We start from the raw sequence: 19,870 nt of genomic DNA, 5'->3' as shown, positions 1-19,870 counted from the left end.
AAAATATTATTAAAGCCAACAGCGATGCGTTGAGTGGTGTCATGCTGTGCTCAAGTGTCAATAATGCTTCAATTATTTAATGAATGCAAGGCCCCGTTATTATGGAGAAGGCAACCTAGCATATGGTTAGCACGTTTGGCTATGTACGGTGCTAAAAAAGTTCAACGCCACATACATCAAACACTTTCCACCGGACCCCCCCCCACCCCCACCAATGTTATCAGGTCAGCCAATCTGTGAACATGGTTACGATATTTTAAATTCATAAACATCCAATTACCAGGTCGGTATTCACTCTGCGTCGCAGTCACTTGCAGCGTTATTAAATGATCACGGTCTGCATCTTTATTCAGATGGGTTAATTCTCTCCCTCTCTCGTCATTACAATCAGTGTGGCTTTGATCTCGGGGTGGGAGGTTGAGGCTCGTGGGTAGCTCGGCTGAGTGAGCTCACGAAAATATTTACCCCTGGGGGGGGAGGGGGGTGCTGGGGGTTGTGGTGGGGGGGGGGGAGATAAAAATATTCCACGAGAAATTAAGCCCTGGTCATTCTTGATCATTTTTATCCACTAACAGTCACCATTGACTCAAATAAATTGACATTTGATTGACGGATATGTTTAACACTGCGGGGGGTAGTGGCAGTGAGGCAGCGCAGTGGTAAACACTCACGCCTCGCAGCAATAAACGCCTGGGTTCGATTGCCAAGTTTGGATGTGCTTCCCCCTGTCCTGCATGGATATCCTCTGGGTTCTCCGGTTTTCCTCCCAAAGCTTGAATTAGAAAAAATGTAAACTGGTAGCGGTCAAACATCCCAATGCTGGAAAATTACCTGCAAAAATGACTCAATCGGGGAGTTCACATGAAGCCAAACAGTTGGCGGGACCCTCCTGAAAAGAAGAGTCTTGACCTATTTCTTGGGTGAACGAGCACAAGAACAACAAACAAAACAGCGACGACTCACTTTGGTTACCGGTGTTGGCTGTGCACTCGTTGGGCATGCCCTTTGGGTACGGGAGGTAGGTGCCCGCCTTCCACAGGCGCCCGCGGAATCCCCGCTTGCACTTGCCGCAGTCGGAGCCCGTCGTGTTGTGCTCACACTCGCAGAGCAGCTGCCCCTTCTCAAATTTGCACTCCTTGGCGTGCAAGTTGCACGTGCACCTTTGAGCGGCGGGCGAGGGCGGAAGGTTGGGAGAGGACCGCAGGAACGCGCACACACGCGAACACACAAGAGACAAAGGTAAAAAGAGCAAAGGTTAGGCTCACAGAGTGTCAGGGCAAGTGCTGTAAAGCTCGCCGACGTGTTGTTGGGTTGCACCCTGCGCGTTATCCGGCGGCATGTCTCACGCTTCTCTCCACATGCTGGGAGCTTCGAGAGGAACTGAATTTAGGGGGCCGTAGTTCCTCACTCGGTGAAGTAGCGCTGGTGGCTGCTGCTGCTGCTGCTGCCGCCGCTTCCTCTACTCGGGAGAAAAGGGCTGAACCCTCCGTAGTTCCTGAAAAAGCTCCCAGCACGCGGAGACAAAAGCGTCTTGACGTTGTGCCGACGCCACAACACGCGGTGACAACCCGCAGACGCATCGGAGCGGCAATTGCCGTTCGTGTGGGCAGCATCACTCCAGGCCACTTGTGTCTCACCACTGCCGATATTCACACGCTCGAAACTCGCTTCTCACTCGCACGCAAAACAAAATAGTGCCTTCAGCATCGTGCCTCGCAAGACAAAGTGCCAATTAAGGCCAGCACCACAGCCAGATGCTCTACGTCTCCACAGTACTGGTACCCATTGACTGCATCAAGTACTCACTTAAGGCCGAGTCAACCTAGGGGGAGACCGACAACTCCGATTAGCACGGTTGGCTACGTAGGGTGCGAAAGAAGTTCAACGTACATACATACAGGTTAAGATATCACTTGGCACTCATGCTATACATCGCGTGGAATCAAAGACTCTGAGCAGGGCTTTAATGCAGTGTGAGAGTAAACGCAAGACTCCTGAGCCTTTCAAGTAGTTTCCGTGCTGTTGGCAAGCATTCATTGAGGCCACTACGGTGGACAAAGGGAAATGTGTGTGGCCAGCACGTACTGTGTGTATGCGTGTATGAATGTTGAACTTCTTTTTTGCACCGTACGTGGCCAACCGTGAAAATCGGACGTGCACATCCGTTGCTCGCCTCCAATTCCGATTATTGGCACAGTGCACCAGGTACTCACTTTAAGGCGGAGTTGAAAGGCGGAGGGCCAGTACGAGCCCAGGTGCCGCTTGTCACGAAAATGTTATTTGTCGCTGAGAAGTGAACAGCGGATTTTTAGCGCAATGCACGAATCACTGTGCCACTGTCTTTGACACTTACAACAACAAGAACCGTCATTTGCCAATAAGTGGTGGCGACGTTGCTATCGGGGTAGAGGTGAACCGAGAGGCCAAGATGTGTCAAATGCTCGCTGCGTGGGAGGTCAGCGGCACAGACCCCAGGCGTTACGGGAATTAACCGAGATTACTGGCGGATGCTTGGACGCACGCGCGCGTGGCACGGTCAAACAAGCGTCCGACGCGCGTGCGGGGTCAACGACACGCGGGGGGTCAACGACACGCGGGGGGTCAACGACACGCGCGGGGTCAACGACACGCGCGGCTCTGGAAGTTCCGGGCACCATTGCGCCGTCAGCGAATGAAGGTCGCGGCCACTCGTGCATAGACGAGGATTGTCTCCAATTTCGGATGCAACCACCCCCACCCCCACCCCCCACCGAACGTCCCCTCGGCACTCGCAACAAACCGCGGCGTCTGCGCTCGGCGCCGGGAATTCACGTGCCGGCCACTTCGATTGGCGTGTGCACGATTCCGTCGGGGAGCCGCGTGCACGTGCGGACAACGCGCACCTGGGTATATTGCTGGCGGCATGACCACCACCGTCATCCGTGCATGTGTGCCGGCGCTCCCGTGGCTACGACCCAGCGTGCCCTTGCCTATTGCCTCGTGACGCTCCTTCGTGTGCCTCCCTCGAAACTGCGGCGGGGATAAATTGCAGCCACGCTCGGGAGGTGGGGGTGGTGGGAGAGCCGCACACTCGGGTATCTTTTTGAGCACCAGGAGGCTCCTCAATGGCCTCACGCAGCTCGTGAACATGTCGCCGTACGCCAGAATGGAGCGGCCTATTTTATGCATCGCAGCATGAGTCGCCACCGGCCGCGGTAAAGCAACCGCCGGGTGAAGCCTCCTCAAGCCGAGCGTACGGTGTAACAATCCGCGTCGCACCTGCACACGAGGTCATTTAGAAAATGGTAGCCTCATAGTGCCTGTTCGATTTGTTTTGTGTTTTCTAAAAATGCACTTGAAACGGGAAGAGCTGTGCTTTTCACCCAAGAGGAAAAGCTAAAGGCGCAGCCCTGCAATTGCTTGCTCGCACCACTGCTGCCAGAAGAGGGATTTCACTAGAGGGATCTCTAGAAAGTCCCTCTGGAAGGTATTTGGCCTATTCTTCAGCGTCAGCGAGAAATCTTTGATGTGCGGGAGTAAGCATACTTAGGACAGATTTTAACCGCCATGCCAGGAGAATTATCCAAACCCACAACCTCTGCATTGCAAGTCCAGTGCGCTAACCGTTACACCGCAGCAGCAACCTTCCTAAGACAACGGTGTCTGATGGTAAAGAAAATCTGCCAAGTTTTGGCCGAGCTCGAGAATGTCCGATCCCTGTGTCCACGGTGCTGTTGCCAATTGTGTATGAGATGGCATAGAGCCACTCCGGTGTGACCGCCCAACACAGCAGACTCACACGCTATCGTTTTTTTAAATCTTCAGGATAAATAAAGATCGCCGATTCTGTGATTCGAATTCATGCAAATGTAAACGCAGCCCGCAATGGCGAAACATCGCATTGGTCAGGAGTGAACTTCGCTCTCTCTCTCTCTCTCTTTCAACGCGGCGATATGAATCGATTGATAAGCGCTGAAGCGCTCGCGTTTTTTACTGCTTCTAAATATTATTTCGGTGAGCCGAGTCATTGGGCCATTTAGGAAGCGAAGAAAACGGCTATTTTTCAAAGCCTGTCATTTGAAGGGCTGTTCAAAGAATCGTCTTAAATAGGGCAGTTTTATCAGTAGTAGTATTATTATTATCATCATCATCATCATCATCGAGCGCGTAACGAGTGCTAAAACACTGTAATGCTCTTTCATTCATTCGTGTGATGCTCACGGAAGTGGGCGCAGTTGCGCTGATTATCCGTGTGAATGATTGCGGCGTAGAGGGCACGTGGGAATTGAGCTTCTGCTCCTTGGGATGTGTGTAGTGAAACGATACAAATGTAGATTATTATTCATTGATAGAGCCCACAAGGAGCTTCGGCTCACATGGAGACTGTGAAAGGGCTGAGGAAGAAATACATAATGCCATATTCTACGGATTATATGACGGCGATGGGTAGAGGAAGATGCACCTTCGAACTTGTGCTCGGTGTGAATAACATTACACAAATCTCTCCTCTCTCACGCACAGCTACCAGATTATAAGATGCTCCCTCAACTTTAGCTTTAAAATACGTGGGGAAAATGCGCATCATAATCTGGAGAATATGGTAATAACTATCCCCTTAAATTTTGATTTAAAGCTTTCGTGACTGCAGTAATTCATATTCTTAGCTCTTTCGGTAAAGTCACGTTGTTTTATATATATTTTATTATTTTATTGTTTCCCTTCAACGTGACTTTACCGAAAGAGCTAATAATATAACTATCCCCTTACCCCAACAGGTGAAGCGAAACGAACAGAACAGTGTTCGTATCAACATTTTCCCATTTTTTGTATTCTATATTTTCATTTTATTGTGGGTTTGAAGCCATAAAAAAAATCTCGTTATGTTTGACTGTTATGTGCACATGCATTTCCTCGGTTTTTTTCCTGATTGTCTTCGGGAGATCAAGCGTTGTCGCCTATTTCTGCGTTAAATGGTTGTGTCTGGAGGCCCATTACGCTTTCCGAACGCCGCCACGTGTTCATATAAATAGTTTAAATCTCACGCGCTGCTGCTTTGATCTCACCAAGTGTCGTAAAATCCATCACCGACACGATGGCAATACGTGTTATCTTAAAAAAAAATATCCGGAAAATAATTTGACGCTGTGTTCAAGAATGCTTCTATACTCATACACCGAGTGGTGTGGATTTAATTTAAACAAGGTGCTCTGAATATGTTTTGTTGTTGCTTGGTTATAAGTGTTTAATTAAGGCAAATGTAGAAATGTTTAACTCTAATCACTGTAATTATTTGCAGTGTTAACACGAGTAATGTCAACATATTAACTTGCATTCAATACCCTAACCCACGTGTTTTTTTTTCCTCTCGGCATACACTGCTGCTTGTTGTTTGCAATTTAAAGCATGCACATTCATTTCGTGGTGGAGCATTTGTGTACAGTGGTAGCGTGCTGCACTATGAACCCTGCGACCCGAGTTCAACTCGAGGCCATGGCTAAAATCAGCAGCAAGTGATATCAGAACAGCTCTTGCTCTCATCCCAACTTCACAGACCCGTACTGACCAGCAAGGTGAAGTATGCAACAACAAAAAACTCCGAATTACAGAGTGTGGGGCGGCCTTTGTCCATTGGTAGATTGAGAATGGATGGATTTTTATTTTAATATTCCATTCAAACTATATATATATTAATTAACATTAAGAAATCGGTCACTTGTAGAGTATTGGCAGATCGAATATGAACTTGAATACTCATGCGCATTTTAGGAAATCATGACAATCGCAAACGGATGTGACATACAAACATTGAGCATACAAGAGTTTGTCAGTCACATTAAACTTCTCTGCTGTGATAATAATAATAAACATTTAAAGAACCTTGTCAATCCACTGTATTATTACCTAAATGGCCTCATATTTGCAGCTCTTCAGACGCGTGCATACGCTCTGCTTTATTTCTGTAGCGTAAAGCACACGGGCATTCCAGCGTTGGCTAATAAAACTACTCGTAATGTAGAGAGCCCAATATTAGGCCGTGAAGTCTGGATCAGTGCTGAGTATGATTAATAATCCTCCGGCCCGCAATCTGTGTATTCGCGTGAAATAAAGGGAAGGCGTAGAAGAAACTTGACCAAATGAGCAAAAGCGAAAAAAGGGCAAAATTGCATTGTGTATGTTATTCTGGGCACAAGGGAAATCATTAAACCGGCGCTGCACAGAAATCTTCCTCGTGGGTATGAAATAAAGAGAAGGGATCATAGTGAGCGGGAGGTGTTTTTTTTTTTTTTGTTTAAAACCCTTGGAGGGATGAGCCGTGATACTGTCTTGCATTCTCATGCTTGCATCTCCCACCTCTTGAGTCCAAAAACTGCTGTGAAGAAAAACTTTCCGCAAACGATAATTTCTCTGATTAGAGCTGGCATATGCGAGATCGATGTTTGACGTCAAGATAGCAACTGGAGATGAGTCGTGTTTGGTGTTGCCACGTCTTGGGGTGCATAAGACTGGGACACATCGCGACAAGAATAAGAAGAATATTGATCCATACTAGAAGAGGGGGAGAACTACATTTAAATGCATCGTCTTTAGCGGCGCATTATTATCGCGCAGCTTACAATAACCGAGACTTTTAACGTCCTGGGAAGACTTTCCAGAATTTCCCAAGATAGCTACCTCATAAAGAGGATGGTCATGGGAAAGCCAGGACAGGTGGTAACCCTCGTTGTGTTGGCAGGGTGGGTTGGTATGGGCCATGGCACAAGGAGTTAAATGGGGTGGCCCCCCTTGTCCAATTCCGCCCCCCCCTCCTCCCACCTTCTTCATAACCCGGTGCCCGGGCCCCTTTTGCGCCACCTGCCCACTCAATAGCTACACCACTGCTTGTCCGCTGGGTTGCAATGTATTATTTGAAAATGAAAAAAATAAAAGGAGGTTCTCATTACTTAAACATGCATTGAACGGTGCTCGTCTCTGCTTGAGACCCTAAGCCACTGGTCAAATTCCACATTTGCTAGGGCAGGGGACATTTTTTTTTGTTTTTCAAAAGGGCAACCGGTGCGGAATTTGATACAAATTGTTATCGGTGTAAATTTCAAATGAACTCCGACGATAGGGACGAGACTCAATGGGAAGATAACCACTGCCGACTTCCCACAAGGTGGTACACGTATTGACGCCCGATGGATGGTAGGCTGAGCTGATCCACAACAGGAATGCGAACTCGCGGCCTTCTGAATGCGACCTCGTGCTTTGTGCCACGGGGCCACTGAGTTGGATATTCGGCGTGAAAACCCCAACGGTAGATTCCTCACGTCTTGTTTAATTGAAAGCAGGTAATCACCCCCCCCCCATGTAAAAAGAAACGATTACTTATTTTAGTCGTCTTCTGATGACGTTTTTTTATTGTCATGTGTAGCCGTGAAATGCAACGAAAAAAGCAAGCGCAAACCGGTGACATTAGAGAAATATATGCGCCGACAATAGACGAGATGTAAGAGAGCACACCCGCTTAACATCTTACACAGAACACCGGGCCAACCGTCTAGGTTTCTCGCCTTATCTTGACTTTCACTACGGTCAGTTGTTGTTGTTGTCGTTTCCTAAGAAATACCGCCACGTTTCAAAGGTGGCATGAATGCACTGCCTTGCGACTTTGCGCTGTACGCAGTTTCGTTCATGGAAAGTCATCAGTATGAGCATTGCTCCAATTGTCATCATAATACACAGTTACTCGGTATACGTATATAAACCCTGCTGTCGCTGCGATGTAATGGGCAACACGCTGAAAGCCCAGAGTTTCGCTGGGGTTTGACCTCCCGATTGCGCAGTTGAAACAGTGGTACAGGTTTGTTACATCCCCCCGCCACCAACGCCTCGCTCCACCTGGCAATGTAAGTGGTTGCACTGCTGTTAGTCAATCCGCAGGTCACGTGTGGCGGGGTAAAGTGTGGGTACTGCCAACTTCTCCGAGACGTCCTGGCCAGCGTGGAAGAGTAGGCCGAAGTCCCCTCTTCTAGGGCGAGCTCCCTCGAGTTAACACCCTTCCAGTCGGCGCATGGTTTTGTGAGTTACAGGGGGGGGGGTTCTTTATCATGAAAACCCCCCTGTAACTCTTAATACATGTATTCAACTGCGGTCTATTTAAAAAGGGTGAGCTTCAAAGGTAATTTCAAAAAGTACAACACGTTTGGCCTCATTTTGAAATCCAAACGCGATTGCGAGCAGAGTGAGCCAGCGACGGGACTCATTGTGTGCCATTGCAAATGAGATCGGCCGTGCATCTCGGTGCGTTTGTGTGGGACACCGCCTGCATGCACGCACAAAGCAGCGACGAACATCAATGACTGATGTTTGGAATGAAATCAAATGAGTCCCAAATATGTATTCCTCTGATGATGTTCATTGAATCACAATAGAGCACCCAGGTGGCAATGAAATCTATTTATACAACACAAATAAAGCATTAATAGAAAGAAGTGATGTTGTTCACCTAGATTAATATGGTTATATAATGCCAGTTAAGATGTCAGAAATGAAGACTGGATGTGGGGCTAACGCAGGGAGATGCATTCGATGTTTCTGGTTTAATATTAATCGGTATGTTAAAATATTAATGATTTGGCCATGATTGTTACCTCTTGCTAAACTATTTTATTCACCAGGTAATACCCACTAGGCTATTAGCTCTTTTTTCAAAGGCGACCTGACCACATATGATAGTTCATAAACGCGGCCTATATCGCATGTGGAAATTCATAGGAGCAGCCAAATAATAGAGGCATGTTTCTAAATGTGGAGGGGAAAAAAAACAGAGGACCCGGACAGAAATCCACACGGCCATGGGGAAGAACACGCAAACTCCAAATATACAGCAATCAAACCCAGGAGCTCCTTAGTAGCAGGTGAGGGAGATGACCGCTCTCCACCATGAGTAATTAGGAAGCTTCAAAAGATGACACAATTTCGGATGAAAGCCTCCCCACGCCGTGTCGGTCACGTGGGTTGTTAGACCATGTTTCATTACACTGGTCAGCGCCGGGTGAGTGATGGTGTCACCTAAGATTTCACTCACCCCTATGTTAGGCGTGGCCGGTAATCAAACTCAGGTGGTCGGGTCCACAGCGCAGCGCACTAACCACTGCACTATTGTTATAAGTTTGTGAGTCAGTGTCAGCTGGCAGTTGCATCTCTCGCGCCGCTGAGGCTGCAGATACCTCTCCCATGGCCTCCCATAGCCCGGCCCAAAGTCAAACAGCCAGATTCACCGTCCAGTTGATTTTCACACTTTTTGTTGAATTCCAGTTTTATCTGGAACTAGCAGGAAGCCTGCAATCCCCCTTCCCCCCCCAGCATCTCCCCTTTCCCCCACACCCCTCTCGCTCTCTTCTCCCCCCTTCTGCGGCGGTAGAGTCCTGGGGTGATAAGTGAACTTCTTCGGCTACGGACACAGATGTGTGACGACACATCGTTGCACTCAACGGCGTCTGCCACTTTCCCAACCCCCCGTGTCCACCCAGGTGTTGTCTGCACCCATCCCGCGGCTCAAACAAGCGACATCCCGCGTGTCTCTCGGGTGATATTTGGCCCTGAAGGCAGTAAACTAACAGCCCCTATACCGTATTCTTTGGTTCTTTCGGTAAAGTCACGTAGATAGAAAAATAATAATAAAAAGAAAGTTAATACAAAATTAAAATATGCTGGCAGTCTACATTATAGACTGCAAGTACGCTCACCGAGGTTAAGAACCAGGCTACAGTCTACATTATAGACTGCTAGTACACTCACACCAATTTAGAATCAGGCTACGGTATTTTAAATCATTTTTAGTAACTTTATTTTTTTATTTTTCTATCCACGTGACTTTACCGAAAGAACCAAAGAATATGAATTCCTGCAGTCAGGGACGTTTTAAGTTAAAAATTTAGCTCCCATACCGAGTGAAGTGTGCTTCTACAACAACAACTACAACACCTGCTGCGCCTTATAACTGCGAGCAATTAACCTTGCGCTGTTGCGCTAAGCGACTGGAACCTAAAGCGGTGGGGGTAAACAGCAGCAGCAACAACAACAAAAAGATGCGGCTCGTGCAGGATCCGCGGCCCCCAGCTGTCTGCCTGCCAAGCACCAAACCCAAAACCCGCGAGCTCCGATTGGCTACGTTTGGGGCTCCCCGGCTGATTTCCTAATCCCCGCGTTAGCCACCAGAGTCGACCTCCCCACCCCACCCCTCTCTCTTCTCCCGCTTGCGGCCAAGATCTTAGGGTACCTCGCGAGAGAGAGAGAGGGGTTGGGAATGAGGGGGGGGGGGGGAGAGGGCTTAAAACATTGCTGCCCTCCGCTGTCCCCGCGTGAGTCGGGAGCCGTGCCGGTAGTCTCGCTATGCAACCGTGTTGCCCTCTGCCTGTTTAATAATCTTCTCCCCCCCATGCACTTAACGGCTGGTGCCCCCACCACGCCCACCCCCCCTAATGAAGTGGCCGGTTGCCCCCCTTGTTCGTGTGCCAGCAGCCTGTTTAATAATCCACGTGTGACGCAGCTCCCGCTAAAGAGGGTGGTGGTGGTGCGGGATACTGGGGGTGGGGTGATTGTGGAGGTGACAGAGAGAGGATGGTGGGGATGGGGCGATGAGGGTTTGAGACGCAGTGTCAGAGAGAGAGAGGAGGGGCAGGGGGGGGGGGCAAAGCAACAGAGCTTATTTAAGGCCAAGCGAGAAATGACTTCGCAAGACAGTCTGTCGTGATGTCGGGGCTCGTGCTTAATGATTTATTTACAACAATTACTTATTCATAGCTTCTCGGAAAAGCTGCAAACACCTATTTCAATCGAGCCGTATGCAAATCAGGAGAAGCTCTCTCCCCCCCCTTCCCCCTACAACGAGCAGAACCATAGCAAATAGACTTCACTTTGAATTAACGCTGACTAAAACATCACGTGTGGAAATTTGGCTCTGAGAAATGCTGCCATGTGCACAATATGTACTGTATCGTGAAACAAAAAATGCCTTTGTGGACTTAGCCAAGCTATCGCGTATTTATTGATTAGTTTGAACTTGTGCTTTCTAAACGTATGTTTTCAAGTGACGTTTCTCATCGTCGGGTGTATGCTCTTTGATGTCTCATTAGACGAAGGATACGACATTCGGTAACAGAGGAAGAGTCAATTAGATGTTTAAGACAGTCTCTCAGTAGAATGAACGCCCGAAATTTTAACTCTCAAAAGGTTTTGGCATGTTGTGGATATAATCTGTCGAAAGCCATTAGCAGGGTACTGATTTTCTAATTTAGGTCTCCCATGAGGTATTGAACCAATGGCCTTTTGAACTCATTTCAGATTCTGCAGCCACAAGATGACTTCGTTAGTCTCCTGCACATCATACAAAATAAGCTTTAAAACGTGCACATCTGACAGCCGTGAAAAAACAATCTCGCAAGCCTGCTTGCCTGCGGGGCGTGCACGAGACTGAAATGAAACCAGCGATTCGTGCGCTTAACTCAACATTCAACAGGGTAACCTACACTTAGTCACTATGTTACTGGGGGTGTCAAAGACAAGCATTTCGCTTTGTTGTTCACCCTCCTTAGAAACGCAGAACAGGTCCAGGAATGTATTTGAGAAGAACAGATTCCCCTCCCCTCCCTACCTACCCCAGCCCGACATTGATTTCTGGGGCAACTGATTTCGCCTAACGCTATCTGGAATCCATTCCTCTAATTACAATCATCGGGAAAGTGCATTTTTTCGTAGCACCTTTCCCTAGACGCGGGTAAATGAACTCCTTGTAGCTATTACACACAATTTGGTTCGGCCCGCATTGGACGTGACGGATATATCGCTGTTGTTGCTGTTGTTGTTGGAACTTCTCAACCACCCATTGCGCGCAAGAGCAAACATCCCGCCAGATGTTCTGCATAGGCTGATGCGGTTCGTAAAGGTCCATTGTTTTCAGTTTCCACGTGTTGTCCGTGAAAAACCACATGACCCAGAATCCGCCTGGCCTCGTCAGGTCTCGCGTGTTGGGCTTGAGCGTGGAGATCGTTTGGTGTGGATGGGTGCGACCACCGTGCACACTCAATGCACAATCGGTGTGAAAGGCTGCGCGTCCACGTGATGGGCAGTAAGAATAAATCAGTGCAGCAATATCCATCGTTTGACTGCATTTCTACGCTCCCTGCTTTCACGCAACCCTCACTGGCTAGCGTGGTAAAGTATGATCAGGTACACCCCCCCCCCCCAAAAAAAAAAAAAACTCGTGCGCCGTGGGTAGGGCCTCATCCAGCAGGGGGTTGACAAGAGGGCCGTGAAATCTACAGTGAGGGAAAAAAAAATATTTGATCCCCTGCTGATTTTGTACGTTTGGCCACTAACAAAGAAATGATCAGTCTATAATTTTAATGGTAGGTTTATTTGAACAGTGAGAGACAGAATAACAACAAAAAAATCCGGAAAAACGCGTGTCAAAAATGTTCTAAATTGATTTGCATTTTAATGAGGGAAATAAGTATTTGACCCCTCTGCAACACATGACTTAGTACTTGGTGGCAAACCCTTGTTGGCAATCACAGAGGTCAGACGTTTCTTGTAGTTGGCCACCAGGTTTGCACACATCTCAGGAGGGATTTTGTCCCACTCCTCTTTGCAGATCTTCTCCAAGTCATTAAGGTTTCGAGGCTGACGTTTGGCAACTCGAACCTTCAGCTCCCTCCACAGATTTCCTATGGGATTAAGGTCTGGAGACTGGCTAGGCCACTCCAGGACCTTAATGTGCTTCTTCTTGAGCCACTCCTTTGTTGCCTTGGCCGTGTGTTTTGGGTCATTGTCATGCTGGAATACCCATCCATGACCCATTTGCAATGCCCTGGCTGAGGGAAGGAGATTCTCACCCAAGATTTGACGGTACATGGCCCCGTCCATCGTCCCTTTGATGCGGTGAAGCTGTCCTATCCCCTTAGCAGAAAAACACCCCCAAAGCATAATGTTTCCACCTCCATGTTTGACGGTGGGGATGGTGTTCTTGGTGTCATAGGCAGCATTCCTCCACCTCCAAACACGGCGAGTTGAGTTGATGCCAAAGAGCTCCATTTTGGTCTCATCTGACCACAACACTTTCACCCAGTTGTCCTCTGAATCATCCAGATGTTCATTGGCAAACTTCAGACGGGCATGTGTATGTGCTTTCTGAGCAGGGGGACCTTGCGGGCGCTGCGGGATTTCAGTCCTTCACGGCGTAGTGTGTTACCAATTCTAGATTTAAATGAGCCATTTCAATGCTAAATTATATGCTAATTCCTTTGTCTTTTTCTTCTCACACAGCTTAAAGGTCGTGATCTAAGCGTGGCTTCTTCCACTCCAGCGCTGTCCTTCAGACAGTCTCGTCCCTTCACCTGATGAAGGCTGCTCGTGTTGTGGCCGAAACGTCGTGATTTTTTGTTATTTTTTGTTATTTTATTTTCACCTACGTGACTTTACCCAATAACCAAAGAGTGTGTTACCAATTGTTTTCTTGGTGACTATGATCCCAGCTGCCTTGAGATAATTGACAAGATCCTCCCGTGTAATTATGGAATGATTCCTCACCGTTCTCATGATCATTGCAACTCCACGAGGTGAGATCTTGCTTGGAGCCCCAGGCCGAGGGATATTGACAGTTCTTTTGTGTTTCTTCGATTTGTGAATAATCGCACCAACTGTTGTTACCTTCTCACCAAGCTGCTTGGCAATGGTCTTGTAGCTCATTCCAGCCTTGTGTAGGTCTACAATCTTGCCCCTGACATCCTTGGAGAGCTCTTTGGTCTTGGCCATGGTGGAGAGTTTGGAATCTGATTGATTGATTGCTTCTGTGGACAGGTGTCTTTTATACAGGTAACAAGCTGAGATTAGGAGCACTCGCTTTAAGAGTGTGCTCCTAATCTCAGCTCGTTACCTGTATAAAAGACACCTGGGAGCCAGAAATCTTTCTGATTGAGAGGGGGTCAAATACTTATTTCCCTCATTAATATGCAAATCAATTTATAACATTTTTGACATGCGTTTTTTTTGGATTTTGTTGTTGTTATTCTGTCTCTCACTGTTCAAATAAACCTACCATTAAAATGATTGACTGATCATTTCTTTGTCGGTGGGCAAACGTACAAAATCAGCAGTGGATCAAATACTTTTTTCCCTCACTGTACCTGTACGGTGTGTGTGAGGAGCTGTGGCGGTGGTGCGTTACAAAGCCTCGCGACATCGCCACTGAGTGAGACAAAGGCGGCCGGGCGTGGTGCTGGCCACCCACCCCCTCGTGTGCCGTGCCGGCGTTCACAGGTGCTGCTCGCTAACAGCACTTGCCCCTACAGTCTGTAACAGGTTACACGGGGGAGCTTTGTCTTTGGTGTCGAGGAGCGGTTAGCTCGCTGCGCCGCTGAGCCCGTTCGACCGATAACAGCGGCAAAGGAACCTCCTCCACTGGTCCTCCGTCAGGTTCACCTGGCCTGCGACACGTTTCGTGTGATGTGTGTGAACATCAGTCGTGGGTAGACACGGGGCGTCCCAGCATCGCCTTGGGCTCACCGCTACCTGTATTCCAGTGCGGCTTGAATAGGCGCCGACTGTACAATACCTCCCGCTACACACACGCACGCACGCTTAGATCACCAACACCCCAACCACCCCGACCACCGGGCTCACCTGCCGCGAACCTGCACGTTGGAGACGGCGTAGTAGTACTTCTTGAGGTTCTCCTTGTCGATGAACGTGTCGCCGGTGGCCGGCTGCAGCAGTCGCGCGCGCAGATCCGTCAGCGTGAAGAACCTGCGGAGCTCGCCGTCCCCGTCCAGCCTCGCGTACAGCGACGCCACGTTGCGGAGGCCGACGCCGGCGAAGAGCGCCGTGCGGTTGAGCACCTCGAAGCGCACGGTGCGGTCCTGCTTGGCCACGAAGCTACGCGAGTACTCCTCGGTGCAGATGACCTGCGTGGCCGACGCCTGCGTGAGGTCCAGGGCTCGGCGCGCCTCGCGGCGGAAGAGCTCGTGGCAGTCGTCGGCGTAGTACTGCACGGCCGACCACGTGCGCCCGTAGTCCAGCGACTTGTCGAGCACCATGGCGCTGGGCCGCCGCGACTCGAACGTGATGACGACGTCGTCCGTCAGCTCGATCGTCTTGCCCCACGACATCGTGATGTTGACCCGCAGCGGCTCAGGGTGGCGGCGCCACGAGACGCTCTGCCAGTAGGTGGAGAGGCCGCCCTGCGCCCCGACGTGGCCGCCGACGTGGCCGCCGCCGTGACCGCCGCCGTAGGCCGGCGAGCCGAGCGCTGGCTCCGAGTCGAACATGAGCTCAGCCGGGTGTGAAAGCTGCGGAGTGCTTGCGTCGCACAGGTTGCAGAGGTACGGGTTTTCCTGCGAAGCGGGAACCACCACGTGCTTTGATCGTTTCTGTGTGTATGTTTGTTTTACCCCCCTCCCCACCACCACCTCCCCCGTGCAACAATGTTGGACAGGTGGCAACGCGCACGGGAGCTGCTCGGCGTATCGGTTAAAGCGCAGAGACGGAGGCGTGCTTGGTGGAGGTCTCTGTGGGTGAGTCGTGATCACGAATCTGTTCCTCGTTGTTAAATGCACGGAGCGTTTGATAACGAGGACGGAGCACATCGTTTTTATTAAAATGGGCATGGGACCAATGGTCTTATCCATTGATGGCCTTGAGCCAGTGGTAGGAATTCTACAATCGCTTTGGTTGTGCCTCCCACCCAGCAGTGGATTGATCATGGCCACTGATTATAATAACGGTGTGATGTTGTAAAGCCCGCTTTCGTTTTTAGAGGGTGGGTCCATTTGATGCCCTTGTGAGTGGAGGCTAAGCGAAACGCGGACGTTATCGATGATAGTCAGGCATTTAGTGTGTACCCGCTTTGTTCACAACATAATTACAATGCAAGCAAAAGCCGCCAGTACATTGTGAGCTGCTCCTCACAAGACATTCATTAGAGTGATGTTTGCAGTGAGTGGGTCAGAAAGGTCAGTACACAGTGGCGCCTCCGAGTGGATTACAGCAATCTGAACGCTGTTGCTTATAAATGTATGACGAGTAGCTCCTCATGACGGCGAGAATTCCAGCAGCAAATATCTCAAACGTTGCATCGTGTAATGAGTAGATTTTCTTCGGCAGTCAGGGGCGGAGTTTAAAATCCCAGCCGGTAATGCAACATCAATCTCTGCCTCGATAACGCCGACACTGGAACTGCACGAGTCTGCCCGTTCACGCCAAACTCTTCGCATGTTTGCGATGTACCATTAACCCAGACCCAATCGGTGTCACACGAACCTTCTGTTGGCAGTGTGTGTGTGTGTGCTGGGGTGTAAAACGCGGATCGTCTCACCTCGTTCACGTCGTCTGGCCCGCGTGGATGACTTGGCCAAGTTAGTTGAACACGTAGTAGGCTTTCGCGACCAATTTAATCCAAAATTGAGGTTTTTTTGGGGGGGGGTTAGATAACATAAATATATAAATGTGTCGTTAAAACCTGCCACCACCCAACACAGCCAACGACACATTTATATATTTGCGCGATCTGACCCCCAAAAAACCCCTCTAATATCGGCCAAGTTACCCAAGAAAAGCCCGTTGTCAGACTGCACTTCTATGCTCCCATGTTTATACAGTGAGGGAAAAAAGTATTTGATCCCCTGCTGATTTTGTACGTTTGCCCACTGACAAAGAAATGATCAGCCTATAATTTTAATTGTAGGTTTATTTGAACAGCGAGAGACAGAATAACAACAACAAAAAATCCAGAAAAACGCATGTCAAAAATGTTATGAATTGATTTGCATTTTAATGAGGGAAATAAGTATTTGACTCCTTTGCAAAACATGACTTAGTACTTGGTGGCAAAACCCTTGTTGGCAATCACAGAGGTCAGACGTTTCTTGTAGTTGGCCACCAGGTTTGCACACATCTCAGGAGGGATTTTGTCCCACTCCTCTTTGCAGATCTTCTCCAAGTCATTAAGGTTTCAAGACTGACGTTTGGCAACTCGAACCTTCAGCTCCCTCCACAGATTTTCTATTTGATTAAGGTCTGGAGACTGGCTAGGCCACTCCAGGACCTTAATGTGCTTCTTCTTGAGCCACTCCTTTGTTGCCTTGGCCGTGTGTTTTGGGTCATTGTCATGCTGGAATACCCATCCACGACCCATTTTCAATGCCCTGGCTGAGGGAAGGAGGTTCTAACCCAAGAGTTGATGGTACATGGCCCCGTCCATCGTCCCTTTGATGCGGTGAAGTTGTCATGTCCCCTTAGCAGAAAAACACCCCCAAAGCATAATGTTTCCACCTCCATGTTTGACGGTGGGGATGGTGTTCTTGGGGTCATAGGCAGCATTCCTCCTCCAAACACGGCAAGTTGAGTTGATTCCAAAGAGCTCCATTTTGGTCTCATCTAACCACAACACTTTCACCCATTTGTCCTCTGAATCATTCAGATGTTCATTGGCAAACTTCAGACGGACATGTATATGTGCTTTCAGGAAATAAGCTGAGACTAGGAGCACTCCCTTTAAGAGTGTACTCCTAATCTCAGCTCGTTGCCTGTATAAAAGACACCTGGGAGCCAGAAATCTTTCTTATTGAGAGGGGGTCAAATACTTATTTCCCTCATTAAAATGCAAATCATTTTTCTAACATTTTTGACATGCGTTTTTCCGGATTTTGTTGTTGTTATTCTGTCTCTCACTGTTCAAATAAACCTACCATTAAAATTATAGACTGGTCACTTATTTTTCAGTGGGCAAACGTACAAAATCAGCAGGGGATCAAATACTTTTTTCCCTCACTGTATGTACACCGTGTTCCGCCAACCCGTACTGAAGAGCTCTCCCTAGCTGAGAGGCTTTTGCCAGCGGTGGAGTGAGCAAACGATTGCACGGCTTTACATTTGCACGTGCCTCCAAATCACCCGAAATAGTCCCGATCTTGTCAGATTTCTGAAGCTAAGCATAGGTTTCGCCTGGATATTGCTTCGTTGGGTGACCTCCATGCACAAACAGGTTGTTGTTGTTGTTGTCATCGAGCAGTGGTTCTTAACCTTTACTGCACGCTTACACCTCTTTGGTTCTCAATCGGTAAAACGCTTATGTTAGTAAATACACAGGTTTGATGAAACACAATAGTTGTACTTACGTGCACGTGATTAATGTGTGTTTCGATGATTTACCTTCTAAAATAAAAGCTGGTCATGTCTCACACCCCCGGAAAGGGCATCTCGCACCGATGCGTGCACCCCAGGTAAAGAACTACTGGGTCAGAGCTAATGAGCTTGCGGTGCTGTGCTAGGCAGTAGAGGACAGTCCAGGAAAAAGCCCGTTGTCAGACTGCACTTCTATGCTCCCATGTTTATATGGGAAGTGAAGTCAAACAACGCCCTTGAGCAACATGGCGCGGAAAAGCATGTGTGTGTGTGTGGCAGTGCATTGGCAAATGGCTTCAAATTATGACGAATGAAAATGCTGGGATAAGAAAAAAAACATGGAATCAATTAAAATTGTAAACATTCAGATGAATTCTAGAACAAAATGTTACATGGTAACGTAAGAATTGAAATACGGTAAAAGCAAAGCTTGTTTAGGGTTACATGCTGTGACATGTGCACCATGCGAGACCTCCTTGCATGCTGTTGCTGCTGTCACAGTCCAATGCACACCAACCACTGCCCCCCCCCCCACAGACTTTCAGGCGACGCTTTCACCCCCATGTGAAAGACGCCGTGGGACCCGATTGTGCACAACCCCTGCCAAGCCGCGCCCTTGCCTGTCCAGGGAGAAGATCACTTCACTCTGCCGTCCGGATATTCAACAAACCTCCCAGATGAACACATTGTCGAAGAGATCACTGATTCTGGTCTTCAGGCCCTCAAATGCCGAGCACGTGGACACCTCCTAACTTCCCCACACGCCTTGTCGGACTACTGCAGTGAACTAATGGTTATGCCGATTCCATGTAGCAATGTCTGATATGGCTATTGTTCACAGTTGCACCCAATACTGTGTGTGTATATATATAAAATAACTCTAGATGCACAGCCACGCATGGCAATAAAGGAGTTCTCTGGCATCGGAAGTTGCAATACAATCTTGCAAGTAACAATATTTAATAACTTGGGTTTTATTGCACTTAAAAACCCAAACAAATCAATGCACAACTGCCCCGCCCCCCCCCCCCCCAAGAAAAAAAACATACCGAATAAGTTTCAATGTGAAATCCTCGTGAAATTAATTTAGCGTAAAATTGGTAAAAACTACGGTTAAAATAAGCTACGCACAATGTTTTTGGCTGAATATATTTAGCATTCTGTGTTGTATGTACACTTCAAATAAAGAATTCTGCAATTGCTTGCTCAACTAGAGGGAGCTCCAGACGGCCACTCTACAGGGGGCGCCACGGTGGCTAGGAGATGTTAACTCCTTCGCCTGGTATACAGGAGGTCGTGGATTCGAGCCCGACCCTGACGCATGCATATTTAGAGTTTGCGTGTTCTCCCCGTGGTCACGTGGATTTTTCTCCAGGTCCTCCCGAGTTTTTCATCCACATTTAAAATCATGCCTCTAGATGATTTAGCTGCTTTACATTTCCGCATGGTAAGCCACTTCGTTGATCTATCATTTGTGGCCACGGTTGCTTCTGAAAAAGAGCTACGTCGCTCAGTGGCACCTTACCCGGTGAATGAAATAATTGTTTCGTTTACAGGGTATGTTGTCCTCTTCCACACAGGACAGACATAATGTAAGTGGTAGAAGTTCCCGCACTTTATCCAACCACGCGTGACCTGCCGATGGACTGACTGTGGCGTAGCCGTTAACACCGCTGGGTGGACAGAGGCAGTGGGGGCGGAATTAAATAAACTTGCCCCGTTATTAAAA

The 19,870-nt window shown here is 48.4% G+C and overlaps 1 protein-coding gene across 14 annotated transcripts in view; it reads right to left on the bottom strand.

Moving 5' to 3' along the window:
• Positions 1-19,870, bottom strand: part of LOC116953144 (netrin-G2-like) — a 179,925-nt gene that overhangs the window by 28,179 nt on the left and 131,876 nt on the right. For 11 of the 14 annotated variants that reach the window (XM_032973042.2, XM_032973041.2, XM_032973033.2 and 8 more), the window contains 2 exons: positions 14,644-15,353; positions 964-1,160 (listed from right to left, as the gene is read on the bottom strand). In XM_032973042.2, coding sequence (XP_032828933.2) covers positions 964-1,160; positions 14,644-15,353 — 907 coding nt within the window. The remainder of the gene's footprint in view (positions 1-963; positions 1,161-14,643; positions 15,354-19,870) is intronic. The other 3 variants (XM_032973040.2, XM_032973043.2, XM_032973045.2) reach the window with 1 other exon arrangement.

This window comes from Petromyzon marinus, chromosome 50, assembly GCF_048934315.1.
Source record: "Petromyzon marinus isolate PM22_M1 ecotype Great Lakes invasive population chromosome 50, UKy_Petmar_22M1.pri1.0, whole genome shotgun sequence".
Classification (NCBI taxonomy): domain Eukaryota; kingdom Metazoa; phylum Chordata; class Hyperoartia; order Petromyzontiformes; family Petromyzontidae; genus Petromyzon; species Petromyzon marinus.
Note: the sequence above shows the minus strand (reverse complement) of the source record. Positions and strands in the feature narration are given on the sequence as shown.